The 16,826-nt window shown below is 42.8% G+C and overlaps 1 protein-coding gene across 2 annotated transcripts; it reads right to left on the bottom strand.

Annotated features, from left to right (window-relative positions):
* Positions 1-1,509: 1,509 nt before the first annotated feature.
* On the bottom strand, positions 1,510-16,449 carry LOC122543424 (protein Wnt-6-like). Of its 2 annotated transcripts, none has more exons than XM_043682139.1 (4): positions 16,192-16,449; positions 13,338-13,558; positions 10,999-11,300; positions 1,510-2,609 (listed from the first exon to the last, which is right to left on the bottom strand). In XM_043682139.1, the coding sequence occupies exons 1-4, from the start codon at positions 16,266-16,268 to the stop codon at positions 2,148-2,150; spliced, it is 1,062 nt and encodes a 353-aa protein (XP_043538074.1). In that variant the 5' UTR covers positions 16,269-16,449; the 3' UTR covers positions 1,510-2,147. The 2 variants fall into 2 exon arrangements, with proteins under 2 accessions (XP_043538074.1, XP_043538075.1); XM_043682140.1 differs by lacking the exon at positions 16,192-16,449 and adding an exon at positions 15,369-15,375.
* Positions 16,450-16,826: the final 377 nt, after the last annotated feature.

Genomic DNA, 16,826 nt, shown 5'->3' with positions numbered 1-16,826 from the left:
AAACATGTAGGTTGAATCCGTGATTAAGAAAGCGAATGCAATGTTGTCATTTATCTCAAGAGGGTTGGAATATAAAAGCAGCGATGTGCTACTGAGACTTTATAAAGCTCTGGTTAGGCCCCATTTGAAGTACTGTGTCCAGTTTTGGGCCCCACGCCTCAGGAGGGACATACTGGCACTGGAGCGTGTCCAGCGGAGATTCACACAGATGATCCCTGGAATGGTAGGTCTAACATACGAGGAACGGCTGAGGATCCTGGGATTGTACTCATTGGAGCTTAGAAGGTTAGGGAGATCTAATAGAAACTTACAAGATAATACATGGCTTGGAAAGGGTGGGTGCTAAGAAATTGTTTCTGTTAGGCGGGCAGACTAGGACCCGTGGGCACAGCCTTAAAATTAGAGGGGGTCAATTCAGAACAGAAATGCGGAGACATTTCTTCAGCCAGAGAGTGGTGGGCCTGTGGAATTCATTGCCGCGGAGTGCAGTGGAGGCCGGGATGCTAAATGTCTTCAAGGCAGAAATTGATAAATTCTTGATGTCACAAGGAATTAAGGGCTACAGGGAGAATGCGGGTAAGTGGAGTTGAAATGCCCATCAGCTATGACTAAATGGCGAAGTGGACTCGATGGGCCGAATGGCCTTACCTCCACTCCTATGTCTTATGGTCTTATATCATTCTTACCTGGTCGAGCCAACATATAACTCCAGACCCAAAGAAATGTGATTGTAGGCATTAAGGAATGGTCTAGCCAGTGATGCCCATCTCCCACAAAAAGAGGAAAAAAAAATACACTCATATTAATAAATCTGCATGCATACGATCCCTCTACAAATGCTAAAGCGAAGGGAGTTACAGACCCAGGGATGGTAAAGCAGAAACACAGAATGTCAGAACTCTGAAAGGCTCTCATACTTAATCCTAAAAAGCTGTATGTACTTGTTAAGTCTGGAATACCTGCTGAGGACCACCATACCAAAGTAATGAGCCATCCATCATAATTGAAAACCGATCTCTAACCTTAATACTTCAAATATGCCTAAGGTGCCCCATCAGACAGACTTCATTCTAAAGGCTAAAGGCCAGCCCCAAAGTCAATTGCCTCTCAAGCGTAAGGTGTCACCGGGTTACCAACCCATCACGACTTTGAACTTTTCTTTTCATGGTTTTAACAAAGTAGAATTGTTGGATTTCACTGTGCAGTATAAATATACACACACACAAACACTTGCATAAATATGTACGCATTAATGTACAAATCTATGCAAGTGCACACAACCACATCATATGCACTTGCTGATTCACATACATGGACGTACACACAAACACACATGCATATAGACACCCAATACACATGTACGCACACACAAAATCACACATTCACCTGATCACCCTCACTCTCTCAGGGCTCAGGCACGCAGACACATAGATTCTCCAGTCACACTCACCCAGGGGCTAAAACGAAACACTGAGATCTTTTCCATTCCATTTATTATGCAGAATATTTCCTGCACAGATATCCAGCAAATGAAAAATAAACCACTTGATCAGAGAAGCAAACGTTTTTAAATAACCAATTTTCACATCTCATGCTATTGAACATGAACTGGGCCAACATTAGGGAGCCCAATGCTGCAACGATTAATTAACTTGACCTCCTAACACACTGATCTGGGCAGCGTTTTATTAATGACCCACAGAGCAAAATCCCTCTACCTTTTCACAAACATACAAAAATAGCTCTATATGTGTTCAGTCAGAAATGATATATTTCTTCTAACTGTTTATAGCGCTTCTACGCTGCAGGCAACATGCACCTCCTGCCCCGTATCCCCTCCCACAATGGGGTGTACTCCACAAAATCGCTGAATGGTCACACTGTTGATCTGAAGAGTGGTCTGAGCACTTACAAAATTGCTCCTTTTCAAGACATTTTACAATCTTTCAGAGTAGCAAGGTGCGCTAATTTTCATACGTTATCCCTCACTCCGAATTCCTGCCTGGGGACTTTGCAGCGCAGATATGAGTAGTATATTCCACCTCATCCCATCCAAAATTCTTGCTCTTTGGATAACAAATGGTTTGCTTTGCAATTTCGGTTTAACGCAAGTTCGAGGAATACTGTTTTATGGGGAAGCATTCTGGCTACATGCAGATGCTGAGTTCTTTTCGGACAGCGCATTGTCTGCACTGCACCACACAGCACCAATGGAAGCGACATTGGCAGTTTTCCTGGAAACTCACTGTCTCCTCCCGGTGCCCCCGGCCACAGCACAGGAGATCACAGCCACTGACATCCATAGCTGTGCCATTGCACACCCTGCCCCGCGTCCCTGGAGAACCAGTGCGCCTGTTGGGGAGGCAGAAATCGGGGGATTCGGCAGAGTAAATCAGGTCCTGTTTATCTGGCTGTTTGATGTTGTGCCCCACTGGGATCAATGTCTTCCCATCATTGCCGCCCATCACCTTGAAGGCGCCATTGAAGCGGTCCAATAGGCGGTCGCCAACCTCGCGGAAATGGGGCATTTTCTTCCAGCAAGTCTTAACAGCACAGGAGCCGGACAGGCCATGGCATTTACACTCAGTTCGCATGTAATTCTTAATCATCTGAAGTTAAAGGCGATAGCGGAGAGAGAGAAACAAGACTTTAACAATATATTTCATGAACATTGTCATTGAAACAACACACAAAAACCGCATTGAACTGGTTGACTGGAAGGAGACAGAAGTTTGATCTGTACAAGAAATTGATCTTATGCAGCAATTAATTGACTTTGCGCTTGCTATGAAGAATGACATTCCATTGAAATGAGATACGTTTTATATGCTAGTCTTGTACGTGAGAGGGGAAATGCAACAGATGGTTATGCTAACAATTAAATGAAGACTCGCATTTATATAGCAGCTTTCATTTTTTTTCTGGCCATCTCAAAGTGTTTGACAGCCTCTCACGTTTTGAAGTGTAGTCACTGTAGTGATGTAGAAAACATGGCAGCAAGCTTTGCACACGGCACACTCCCCACACCAAGCAATGGCATAAGGAACAAATAGTCTATTTTGTTGATTCTGCTCCAACAGGTTGATGGTATTTGTGTTCCACACAAGGCTCCTGTAACCTTTTCTATCATGTAAAACTATGTAAAAAGTTAGCTTAAAAAAAAGTGATCTTGTAAAAGGTGAATAAAAAATTAACACTCTCAGGGTTTGTGTTTCATTTATTATGTTTATGTTGAATAAAAACATCCTGGTGCAAACGACACTTCTGCTTTGCTAATGTGTCAGTGTTAATTCAAAAGAACAATCCAGTTCGACTACACTGAGGCAGTTGGTCTCTGCATCATTATCAATATGCTCTTAGGCAACCGGTGGGACTTCAGAATTTGTTTTGTAAACACAGGAGACTTGACTATATAGTTGAGAATATTGCTACCCAGTGACAGAAAGTTTGGACCAGGTGTGACCTTCCATTTAAATAGCAAATAATACACTCCCGCTTTTAAGGGCCCTAATTGGTTCCTCAACATGTGCCACTGATAAATACAAGCACATGTACTTCGAGACAGAAGCATATCTATTCAGAAATTCAAACTCACTCAAATATTTGGATTAACACATATTAAACACTTATTTCGGCCAATGAAGTAACTTCGAGTTGAACTCACTATTGCAATTATGATTGTTGTAACTGAGGATTTTCATATAAATTCTTCTGTCTATGTTTGCAGTGAAGGCTACTCTTATATGTTTGTCACTGTAGCTGTGCCCTCTTCCTATCCCCATCAGTAAATATACTCCAGTGGCATCATTGGTGGGGGAATGGGATATTGATAATCCTAGTGTCGATGTATACAATGGATTTAATAATAAAGTACAAAAATAAGAATGATTTTACAATGGAACTGAATTACACTCGCCTCTCTTGGTTCAATGACACACATACTCTAATTCTGCTACATCTAAAAACTACTTTTGATCATCACTCTGCGTTTCCAACTTTTTTTTCAATTAAGTCTCCTAAATGTCAAGATTTGTTGTGGAAATTGTCAATCTGAACCGGTCAAGCTGTAATGACACCCTCCTGCCAGTGGTAGTGCTGCAGTGCTTTCTCGGGGTGGGGGGGTGAGGTGGAGGCGGGCATGGTTTAACAAAATGGGGCCAAGGACACAGAAGAAGCACTCAAGTTAGGCCTGTCAGATTGTTAATCAGCCGGGGAATATTTCCCATTACTTCACACAATTCTGTAAGGGAAGAGTGGAAAGATACAAAAGCAACGTCCATGCTACCCTGTCAGATATTTAATCTACCTGAAATTTCTTCCACTACTTCATGCTACTGTTCAATGAAAAAGTGTGACAATAAACAACTTATAGGAAGGTGTAATTAATTCGTGACAAGTTTATTCAGGCAGTTTTCATTATAAATGAGGTCATAGGAGCTTATAATGGGAAAATATAAATCAAGTAGATTGATCACTTTAAAACGGAGATTTAACTATTTCTGGAATTCCTGGTCAGTTACCCCTAGTCTCTAACCAAATTTTACCTGAAGACTACACTTGACTTACCATGACCAACTATCAGTACATGTAACTGTTCATACACATTCAAATTAACGTTTCAAAAATGTTGCATACAGTGTGAGAGAGGGATGAATGCTATGTGTTGGTACCATTGCAAACAGATATTTTCTTGACTTGCTATTTACAGTAAAATTATAAATGTATTATTATAATGAATAATAAATGCACATATAATGAATCTAGGCTTTTTGTTCTGCTGCCGTTATACGCAGTAATCGGAACTCTATTTCCTGTGAAATTCCATTGTACAAGAACATTTTAAAATTTCAAAAATTCCCTCTGGCAATTATTGCAAATGCAAATGTATGTGCTGAAAGAACAAGTTCTCTAAGAGATGTTTCTGTACTTTCCACAGAAACTAGTCTCAAACCATAATACTGTATTCTTAAGTACTGAAATGTTACATTCTGTGATCGCTTTCTGTGAATGCCGAATATAATGTGGAAGGAATGGCACACTCTTAAAAGAACACTTTTGCTCATGTGAAAAATGAATATTTCAAAATGATTTGTTCTAAAATAATGTTCACATGTCCTAAAAAGGTTTACAGGTTCTTAAACGTATGTGGTAAAATAATGTGTTCAGTGTTCTGCAAAATGTGTTCTAAAAGATCGTGTTTTAAGAGAATGCATGAAAATGTATTTGAAAACACGTGTTTTAAGCATGTTATTTGTTCTTTTCTAAAATATACTTTTTCTGTAGTCCAAAAGATTGCAATTAAATGTCCAAAATATTTGCATGGCTGAATATGTGTTAATGTTCTAAAGTTATGAACTCCAAAAATATTTTTGTGATTCGTTGGGACTGAATAAAGGAAATCTTCACGAACACACTCAAAACTTTACGACACGTTGCGCCCAAAGGAATTCTGACCCCCACATGAGTTAACTACCTTAACAACCACACACTCAGAGTTGACAGCAAAAGATTGCTCCAGATAAACACATATCTTCAGCACAGTGCAGGCAATCGGCTCTTTTTAAAGTCCAACATTGCGAATATTTATATCAAATTACTGTACCAGTATTCAGTACTCTAGAGAATCATAAATTCTCTATGTTGGCTCATTTTGCAGACATGGGCACTGACCTGAGACAATGAATTTTCTGTGTCTCAATCTACATATCAGGTCCATCAGCAACTTCAATCTATCGTTCAATTGTTTCTATTCAGGTCTACTATGCATTTTGCAATAAGATTATCTAGGTTTGCTATACCTGTAATTGGAATTTGCTTCATTGAAAGTGTACTTTGTTGAAATATTTCATCAGGATTTGAACAGGTAAACAGTTAAACTATTTAGCACGATACAGATATTCAAGGCATGGATTGTGAACATGTAGTGCACCAGAATTCTGTTTAGCATTTGCAAAAGTAAAATCTTAATTACATATTGGACATTACATGACCCAAACGTTAAGTCACTTCCTGAGGGTGTTTTTTTTTACTGCAATTTTAGCATTTCACACAAGTTGCTACATGACAACGCTCCATTTAACTAATGATGCAGGATTTTTACGTACATTCCAATAAACAAAAAAAAGTCCACTGTACAAATTATGTTACCTTTTGTCATCTCTCACCAAACAGAAATTTGGCAAAATGCTTTGATGTTCAGTAATTACATTACCAATGAGCCCTCAACCTAGAAATTACTATTGCTGATATCTTCAGATCAAAGCACAAAAACATAAGCATTAGAAACCTGCTCTGCCATTCAGTAAGATCAAGGCTGATCTGATTGCAACCTATTTACCTCCAATAACTCTTAACTCCCTTGTCAATCAAAAGTCTGTCTAACTCAGCTTTAAATATATTCAATGACACACACTGTGATGACAATTTCAAGTTCGCGTTTACTAACTTAATTTAAATAGGTGACAGAGCTACAAAAACAGAAGTGACATATGAATGTAGCACAAATATTCCAGCACTACACTCGAGCTTGCTTTGTTTCAGTTCACCTTTTCCTCTTTGGTTTTAGCCTTGGAGGGCTTTGACAGTGGCAAGTGGTTTCCAGGCAACCTTAATCTAATGTTAGAATTAAGAAGTCTCAATGTTAATAGTCAACAGCCATGTACCGATATGAAAACAACACCCTGAAGCCTGAATAAGTGGTTCTGTGACTATTTATGTTGAAAATTAGTTCAGCAAGAAGATTGAAGAAGGTCCTTCTACTAGTACAAAAGAGCAATGATGAGGATTGAAAATGATACACAATTGGCACACTGGGGTAGTTTTTAATGTGTGTGCTTACTGCCTGGAGGGTGAACATGCAATCCTATGATTTAGAAGCAGAAGTAGGCAATTTGGCCCCGAGAGCCTGTTCAAAAAGATCATGGTTGATCTGTTTGTGGCCTCAACCTCACTTTCTTGTTTGGATGTGATAACCATTGACTCTCTCATTTAGCATTGCAGAGGCAGCTGAGAGATAAGGAAATCAGCTGGGGAGAATTACACCATCTGCATTTCTTTGAAGTTAATTTAAAGGAGCAGCATAAACATTTACAGTAACTGGTTTATCAACTGAAAAGCTATCAAGGAAATATAATTTGGAAACCATCAGTTCACAACCTGAAATGAATAATGAATGTGCATATTCATTGACATCTTTTATTTATGGTACAGTAATGGTGAGACTGCCCTATCCAATTTTCTAATACAGCTTGTAAATACAGACCCCTGTCACTTGTGTTTTTCAGCTTGGAATCCAGTTCAGGCTGATTGGGGTTATCTTGTTTCTCAGTAGAGACTAAGTAATACAGTTACTGAGATCGCTGCCTTTTCACCTCTGGGACATGGTTTAAAGTCTACCCCAAAAGTAGCTTTACAGGTTTGCAGTTTAGGTCAGTTCCCTATAAATCAGATTGCCTTAAAAGTCATCAAGTTATAGAATGATTCACTGTTTTAACTTTTAGTGAGTTCTACCACAGCTACGCAGAATATAAATACAGTTTTGCACAGTAGGGTTTGAATTAACAGTGATTGATATGCTTTTACACCATTTCTAGAACAATGCTGAAATGAACATTTAATAAAGTTGTTTAGTTTAACTTAAATCAGCATTGCAACTGTACTGAAGGTGAAAGGACATGGCAGTTACTAAACACAGGTATGGAATTGATAAAGTCACTGGCCCTGCTAAACACTGAAAGTATTGATGCTGGACGAATGTCCAGGTTCTCGTGGAAAGACGTTTTGACTAAATAGTCAGAGATTGCCCAATAATCTAGTTGATCTCTTGATGATAGGGGAATAATGAATAGTATGCATTATCAGCACCTTTCTATGCACACATTTCTGTATCTTTATATATAGAATGCCAATGCACCTCTGTATTAAGAAGAGATTATGCACTTTACTGGTGATTAAGCATTGAATACTGCCAGTGTAAGACAATGTACTGGAATATTATCATTGGTCCATATTCACTTTCAAATTGGATGCTTTGTTCCCTCACTATTGCCTGCTATGCTCTATGTGGGTATTAGGTCTGTTAAAGGTAAATGCATCTGACATGTCCATCTTTTATTGGTCATGTAACATGTTACTTACTCATTACCTTGTTCAAAATGATTCTATTCAAATACATTTAAAGAATGTGCTGACACTTGGTCCATTGGTGAAAAAAATCTTCCTCTTCAGCCTGTGTTGAGATTGATTAGTGCGTATATATTACACTTTGAACAGAATTATATTTATATTTTATGGAGAACTAAGGTTTAGTTTTGACATGGAAAAGCACGAAATGGACAAACTCAATATTTTGGGGGTAAAATGAGATAGCATGAATATATTAATATTTGCAAAGAAGTCATAGTTAACCAGGACATTTGAAATGCACTGTGCCAACTCTGCTTTTTCACTAGTAGAACCTGTGTTGCATTGCGCAAGCTAGCGTGACTGTTCTTCAAGGATGTCACCCAGTGCACTGCAGGACCTCTGCTGCTGGGACTGATAGCTCCTCTGTGACATTGACTTGGAGTTCTAAAAGAAAAGTTACTTTTAATCAAGTTGTTGGACATGTTGCAGCATACCTTGAGGGCAGGTGGGACCTTCTGGTCCAGATATAAGGACACTACCCCAATGCCACAAGGCTTGTACCAGTGACTTGGAGATCCACTATATTAAATGCTAACTGATCGTCCAAATTAAACAGAAGATAGCACTGACAGCTCCCAAGGGGCGCAGTAACAAAAGTCCAAACCACAAATTAAAATTAAAATGTTATTTTGGGGGATGATGATGATGATGATGCAGCTGTACAGGACATTGGTTAGGCCATTTTTGGAATATTGCATGCAAGTCTGGTGTCCTTCCTATCGGAAATATGTTGTAAAACTTGAAAGGGTTCAGAAAAGATTTACAAGGATGTTTCCAGGGTTTGAGGATTTGAGCTATAGGGAGAGGTTCAACAAGCTAGGGCTGTTTTCCCTGAAGCGTCAGAGGCTGAGGAGTGACCTTAATGAGGTTTATAAAATCATGAAGGGCATGATAAAGTCTTTTCCCTGGGGTGGGGGAGTCCAGAGCTAGAGGGCATAGGTTTAAGGTGAGAGGGGAAAGATATAAAATAGACCTCAGGGACAACTTTTTCACACAGAGGGTGGTGCGTGTATGGAATGAGTTGCCAGAGGAAGTGGTGGAGGCTGGTATAATTACAGCATTTAAAAGGCATCTGGATAGGTATATAAATAGGAAGGGTTTAGAGGGATATGGGCCAAATGCTGGCAAATGAGACTAGATTAGGTTAGGATATCTGGTCAGCATGGACAAGTTGGACCGATGGGTCTGTTTCCATGCTGTACATCTCGCTGACTCTATGACTCTAGTGCTTAGTACCTCACCTGTTATTTAGTGCATGGCAGGAAATTACTTCAATGCAATCAATTCCCTCTTTTGTTCAGTTTAATCAGCCCACAGCATCAAAGTTACCAATTGTGATACTCATGATAATATTGACTGATTTCTGCAAAATCCATATTTGTTATGCAACCAAAAAACACAGCTCCATATGAATTTCTATTTCTGGTTAGTAATAGAACATCTGTACAGAATTGTCATCCACAATGTGTAGAAGCTGCATGCTTCATGTCAAAGCAAACAGGTTAGGACTGTAGGCAAGCTGGGATTGGCGTGAAACAAAGGTAATTTCATCAGGTGAGGAAGTCTTGAGGAGAGAGAAGAGTGGTTGGGAAGCAGTTTCATCTTAAATTTTGGAGGGAGGTTTGATCAAGCTCCGAAAGAGAGACAATTGCACCTTATTGAGGAGAGGCCAATTAAATTAGGGTTGTTAACTGCAGGATTGAGGTCATAAATTTCTGCTTCTCCCAGAGCTAGACCTTCAAATACTTTGCTCTAGAGACTAGTTAAGGCATAGATTGTCAGGTGAAAATCAGAGAAGGAGAGAACAGGGGATTTGGTTTGGTTTGGGCTAGCAGAGAGCCAGTATAGATATGACGGAGAGAATGGTTTCCTTAAGTTCTCTGAAGTCCCATGAAAAACAAAGAGCAAGACATATCCAAGTTCCAATGAAAGCACCATCTCCTCTTAGCTACATACCACCCTGACTTTCAAACCGACAAATGAACATACAAACTAGGACAAGAAATTGAGACTATGTTGCTGTTCCTTCATTGTTATTGCTCAAAGTCCTGGAACTCACTCCCAAACAACACTGTGAGTGTCTCTCTACCTGAACGACTACAACAGCTCAAGATGGTGGCTCATCACTACCCAGGGCAATTAGGGATGGACAACAAATGCTGGCCTGGCCAGGGAGTGAATTTTTAAAATAAAACTTGCCCATTTTCCCCTCCATCAAAGGGAGTTGTCTGGGGGGCTCTGATTTGTCAAAAGGATACATACAGTGGTCATAACAACAAGAAACAGCACCTATCCTACAGTGATGAAATCTGGATGTGAAACTATCCTTCAATGTTTAACTAGTTGAATCTTTTCTTTTAAAAAATCGAACCAACTGTGTGGAAGTAAGAATTCAAAACATTGCCAGTATTGCAAAGGCAGACTACTGTGGCAAGTCTGACTCTTTAATAAACAAAAAAACCCAGAAAGTGCTGGAAATATTTGGCAGGTCAGGTAGCCTCTGTGGAGAGAGAAACAGAATTAACCTTTCAGGTCAGTGAGCCTCTCACAGAACTGGACATGCTCCCACTGAATGGTGCCGAGTGGCAGTGTTCATTGATCTCGGACACAGCAGTAACTGGATGTTCCAGGAGTGCATTGAACAGTGGAATAAGTTGGCCTTTGGGCAGTCAGGACTCTACAGGCAAGCAAGAACAAGAGCATCTTCCTCTAGTGTTACTAATACTTAAGAAAGTTTGTTTCATAAGAAAATCACCCACACAGCAATTTGTGTGAAATAAAGTAGACCCGATTCTGATGGCACTTTGAACCTACCAAGCGCCCAGCCTCGTTATTGTGCAGGTTAATCAAGGATTTGATGTCGTTCTGTCCTTGCTTCCTCTCGGCATCCATGAACTGCTTGGACTTGGCGTAGCCGAACTCCACGTCATCTCCGCATCCGCCCCACTCCCAGGCTGTGGCCTCGGTGCCAGGAGTGGGCGAGCGGGGCAGTGGCACCCGGTTCAGGGTGCGCTCACACCCGCACTGCAGCAGCTCGCCCATGCTGCAGGCCTGGCTCACCGTGTAGAGCACCCCAGCCGAGGTGACAGCGGAAACGAAGGCAGTCTCCCTGATATCTGGTGAGAAGAAGAGGGCTAGTATATGGCAAGTGGCCAACTGTATAACAGCCACCACACAATATTAACCAGATACACAATGTATGGATTACATACAATGTATGAATGCCACCATAATCAAATGCATTCACACTGTAAAAGACCATTCAACTCAGGTTAATGCTGTGCTCCAGCTGCCTCTTGTCTCACCCATCACTTCCTATTCCTTTCTCTCCTTTGAACTGCACTGATACCATCTCCCATCACCCCCCCCCCCCCCCCCCCCCGTCATCCACTATCAGTGCGTCCCACATTCACCCCTCTCTCCCTGGATTCATTTCGGCTCTGAGCATTGGGTTGTTGTCTGCCCACATGCAGACTGAGCCCAAAATCAAAACTTTGCCCAATTTCGCTGCCTGCCTGCCCTTGTCACACTCCAAGCGAAAACCTGTGCACCCGAGACCACACTTTTGGGGTTGGTACAAGGTAACAGTGGGAGTCCAGGAATGTAAATGCAACCTGTTCCTAAGTCTGGAATTTAAAAAAGCTGGTTTCACTAATAGTCATAAAGCAACTGGGTTTTCTGAAAAATTTATCTGGTTCATTAATGTCCTTTAGGGAAGGAAACTGCCGTCCTTCCATGGTCTGGCCTGCATATGACTCCAGACCCACAGCAAAGTGGTTGACTCTTAACTGCCCTCTGAAATGGCGCAGCAAGCCATTCAGTTGTATCAAACTGTAACAGCAAAAGACTGTGGAGTCTCAAGAACAGTTCAGGGATGGGCAACACAGGCTGGCCTTGCCAGTGCTAGCTACATCCCAAAACCGAATTTCAAAAGCAGACAGTTAACCTGGTTGGTCACCATTGGCTGGTCAGGTTTGCTTCCTTGCTGATCCTTCACAGCCTCCCTGAGCAGTTTATAACTGGGAACTGAATGAAGAGACCCAAAAAGAATTGGGTCCGGGTTTGGGAAAATGCAAATTGTTTTTAAAAATGCAATTAACAGTTTACATCCAGGAAGTGAATTACTTATTGAAATTGACTACGATGTGAACGTGTTCACACAGATAACACCAAACTGAAGGAAGGATTCCGATTGGGGAACTAGTGAGAGCGGATCCGGTAATGGGGCGGGGGGGGGGGCGGGAGGCATGAATACACCACGAACATACTTGGAATACATTGGGAATGCACCAGGATGAAACTGGAATAATCAGAAATACATTGGGGAATACACTAAGAATACACTGGGAATGCACCAGAATTACACCGAGAACACTGAGGGGATACACCGGGATTACACTGGAATACATCGGCAATACAATGGGATTACACGGATGTGACATTGGGAATACACTAGGAATGCACCAGAAATGCTGGAGTCGAAACTGACGGCAGAAGTGAGCAATATCCTGGGAAGCTGGGGACGGAATGCCCAAGGCCAGCGAGCTCTGCCCTGCTGCAATCTGTCTGAGGACTGTGTGTGTGTAAAACCGCATCTTTGACAGTGGCTTGATACCTGAATAGACTGCGCTGTGTGTCCTGAATCAATTTGTATCGTGCGTAAATAAATACATAAATAAATAGATATCCTACAGCAGTGGGACTTGAGGCTGCGCACTGGAGGGCCATGATCCACAGTGTGCAGGAGCTTTGCTGAATTCCAGTCATGAGATATCCATCCAGGCTAAGCAGGGACCCTGCTTTCTGAGGAGACAAAGTACCTCCAGTGTTTTCTAACCCCTGTTTAAGCAGTTCATTCACACCCCTCGCTCCTTCTCTTTCTGCGGTTTGCTTTGATTGGCCAGGTGTTGCCTCGCCCTGCTACCTGACAATCTATTGGACAAGCTTGTTTCCTGTCTTGGTTTGGCGGTCCCTGTCTGCTTTATAGTCTCGCACGTCTGTCTGGGTTTCTCTCTCTGTGTTTGCCCCTACTCCCCAGGGTCTCCTGCAAACATGGGTGTGCATTCGATCCTCCAGTTGGTTGGAATAACGTTGGAATAGAATCCCCCTCCTATCCTCCTCAACCTAACACAGGCCAGAGTCAGAATCTCTACCTTGTTGCAGGATCTTGCTGAAGTATTTCTTGTGAGTGGTGCAGTTCCACTTGCGGAATCGGAACTGGTGCTGGCATTCCCGGATCCCAAGGCGGGCTCCCTTCGCCACCTCGCTGACGATCTCCGGTTGAGTCTGACACAGTTCAGCCTGCCTGCCTGCCAGCCGCTTGGCTTTCCTGCAGATGCTGTTGGGATCCATGACCAAGGGGCTTCCTACCGCCCTGCAGCGCGGGGGTCAAACCAGCGGCACAGCGTTACTTCAGAATAAAGCGAGACCTTCCACACACATTTCACTGACACACTTATTCACTGACACATATTTACCCTTAATCCACATTCACTCACACAGAAACACACGCTAACGCACTGGCATTCACACACACGCTCACTGACACACTGACACGTTCACATTCACTCACAGACACAAACTGACACACAGACTGACACACATTCACTGACAAACACACACATTGATACACACATATGTACTCACATTCACATACATCACACTGACACTGACATTAACATTCTAACTCACTAACACTCACATTGATACACACTAACATTACTGATGCACTCACTGATACAGTGACACACGCACACTGACACATACTCATACAGACGGACACAGACTGACACATACACAAACACACACTGATACATACATTTATACAGACACACACTAACATATACATTCATGCTCATACTCTCCGTCTCATACTGACAAACACCGATACTCACGCATAGTCTCACACAATCAGTGGCATTCACACACACACACAAACTGACAAATACCCACTTACACAAACACACATACACTTACTGACACACACTCATGCACTGACTCTCACTCAGAACACAAACCCATTGACTTCATTCACATTCATTCATAGGCACACTCCCATGAACTCTCAGTCATCACTGACACACAGAGTCACACTCTAACACACCCAAACACAATCACTGAAACACACACTGATGTATACATTCGTGCAGACATACACTCACTGACACACATATTAACACATATATTTATACAGAAACATACATTCACAGACATACAATACCAAACAGTGACACACACGTGCATACACACACTCAATGGCACATACATTCATACAGACACACCCTCACTGACACACACACTGACTCCCACTGACACATACACGCACACTCACACACTCCCATAAACACTCAGACTCATACATGTCCAGTGAAACACATACACACACATTCACTCAGTGGGACTCATACAGTCACTACTACACACATACACACACAGACGTACTCACACTACATGCACATATTCACACACCGACACCTACACCCACAACCAGCCACACTCTAACTCTCCCTCTCTCATACTGACAAACACTGATACTCATGCACACTCTCGCACACACAGATACACACTCTCACTCACAGAGACAAACCCACTGACTTCACTCACACTCATTCACATACTCCCATAAACTCTCACAGGCACATACTGACACACATTGTTACACTCTACCACACTCAAACTTACACATTGACACACACACACTTCTACACAATCTCACACACAGATTCTCACACACGCACTCAGATTCTCACAATCTCGCTAATGTGCAGATATACTCCCTTGTACACTCATGCACATCCTCACACGTTCAAAAACAGACATACTCGCATTCTCACACAAACGCACATTCAGAGATACACTCTCACAGTCAGGCATACTCTCCCACACACTCACATTTTCACATAAACACACACTTAGAGAAACACAGACAGACTCGGAGACACACTCTCACACAAGCACACTGTCGGAGGCCCACACGTTCACACATTCTCACACAAACATACTCTCGGAAACACTCTCTCTCTCTCTCTCTCACACACACATGGAGACACTCTCTTACACGCATACACTCGGATATAGTCTCTCTCTCACACACACTCATTCATGTTCTCAGGCACACATACACCCGTTGAGTTTTCAGAGGGGTTGTGCCACAACCGCGGTTGAAGTGTACAAGAAAACGCAACTGATTGAACTCCGAGGCAATTTGTACAGGAATGAGACGGGGAAGCCTTATCTCCCAAGTACACAGAGCGTGATGAATAAACGGCGAGGAGTTAGGAATCCGACTGATGAAGCGGTTCTGCTATTTGTGCGCTCGTTCGCTTCGAAACAGCGGGCCCTGAGCCAGGGAAAGAGCAACTATCTGGGGATTTCCCAGATACAGGTGCTGTTTGCAAATGAGAGTAAGCAAAGGCTGTCAACACAATGGAGCCCCTGCACCCTCACAGTTCATCTTGCTTCTGCTCCACTCTCTAATGCACTCTCTCCTCACTCCCTCTATCTCTCCCTCCTCAATCTCTCTGTTATATTCTCTCCTCACTTTCTCCATCATCCTCCCTCCTCACTTTCTCTATTATCCTCTCTCAATACTCCTTCTATGACCGCCCCTTCTCATTCCCTCTATCATATTCTCTCCTCACTCCCTCTATCATCCTTTCTTCACATTTACTCTATCACACCGTCTTCTTAATCACTATCTCCGCTCTTCTCTCTCCCCACACACTCTCTCCCNNCTTTCTCCGCTCCCCACTGTACTCTTTCCCCCTCCTCGCTCTCTCCTCTCCCTCTTTCTTCTCGCCCTGTTTCTCATCTGCTCCTCTCCCTCCTGTCCCTGACTCACTCTCTTCTCTCTCCCCTCGCTCTCTCCTGCTTTCCGTCTCTGCCTTCTGAAAACACCACTGCCTCCTCGGTTACAAGTCCCCTCAAGCCCCCCCCACACCACCACCAGCCCGAACAACGCCTTGTCCGACAAGTATCCTCGGGAGCCCGAGACCCGACCCGACTCACCACCACAGGCTGATGATGTTAGCGGGGTACAGAAGACAGAAGAAAACTCGGAGCTGAGCTGCAGCGAAAGGCCACATCTCGGTGTCTGTCCAGCTCAGAGAGAGGCACTGGAACCCCTTCCTTCCCTCCCTCCCTCTCCTGTTCCGCTCAGTTCACCCGCGGATTTCCATCTCCCGCAAGGACTGGGAGAGGGGAGGGGGAGGGAGGGGGTTTCATTTCGCTTCTCTCTCTCTCTCTCTCTCTCTCTTTTGACTTGTGTGTGTCCGACTGGCTGGGACTGAAGGAAGGAGAATCCCGACTCCTCAAATGGGCATTAGGAATAAAACCACAGCTCCCACAATGACACCCCCTCCCCTCCCAGGGTAATACGGCGCCTGTCCCACTTCCAGTGCCGCTTGAGAAGCAGGTGAAGGGCCGTCATTTCGAGCATCCAGTTTCGGAATGATACACAAGACTGAGACCAGTAACCATTCAACACCCAAGCAACATGTTTAACATCCATCACGTAATATATCTTCACTATGGAATGCGCATATCGAGACCGATACATCAATTGACGTCTTATATATCTCCCAGTCCCCTTTCTTCATTTGTCTTGACTGTATTTCAAAAGCCTGTTTTCTTCCGTTCCTCAG

Source organism: Chiloscyllium plagiosum, chromosome 43 (assembly GCF_004010195.1).
Source record: "Chiloscyllium plagiosum isolate BGI_BamShark_2017 chromosome 43, ASM401019v2, whole genome shotgun sequence".
Taxonomy (NCBI): Eukaryota; Metazoa; Chordata; class Chondrichthyes; order Orectolobiformes; family Hemiscylliidae; genus Chiloscyllium; species Chiloscyllium plagiosum.
The sequence above is the reverse complement of the archived record's forward strand: the minus strand, read 5'-3'. Positions and strand labels throughout refer to the sequence as shown.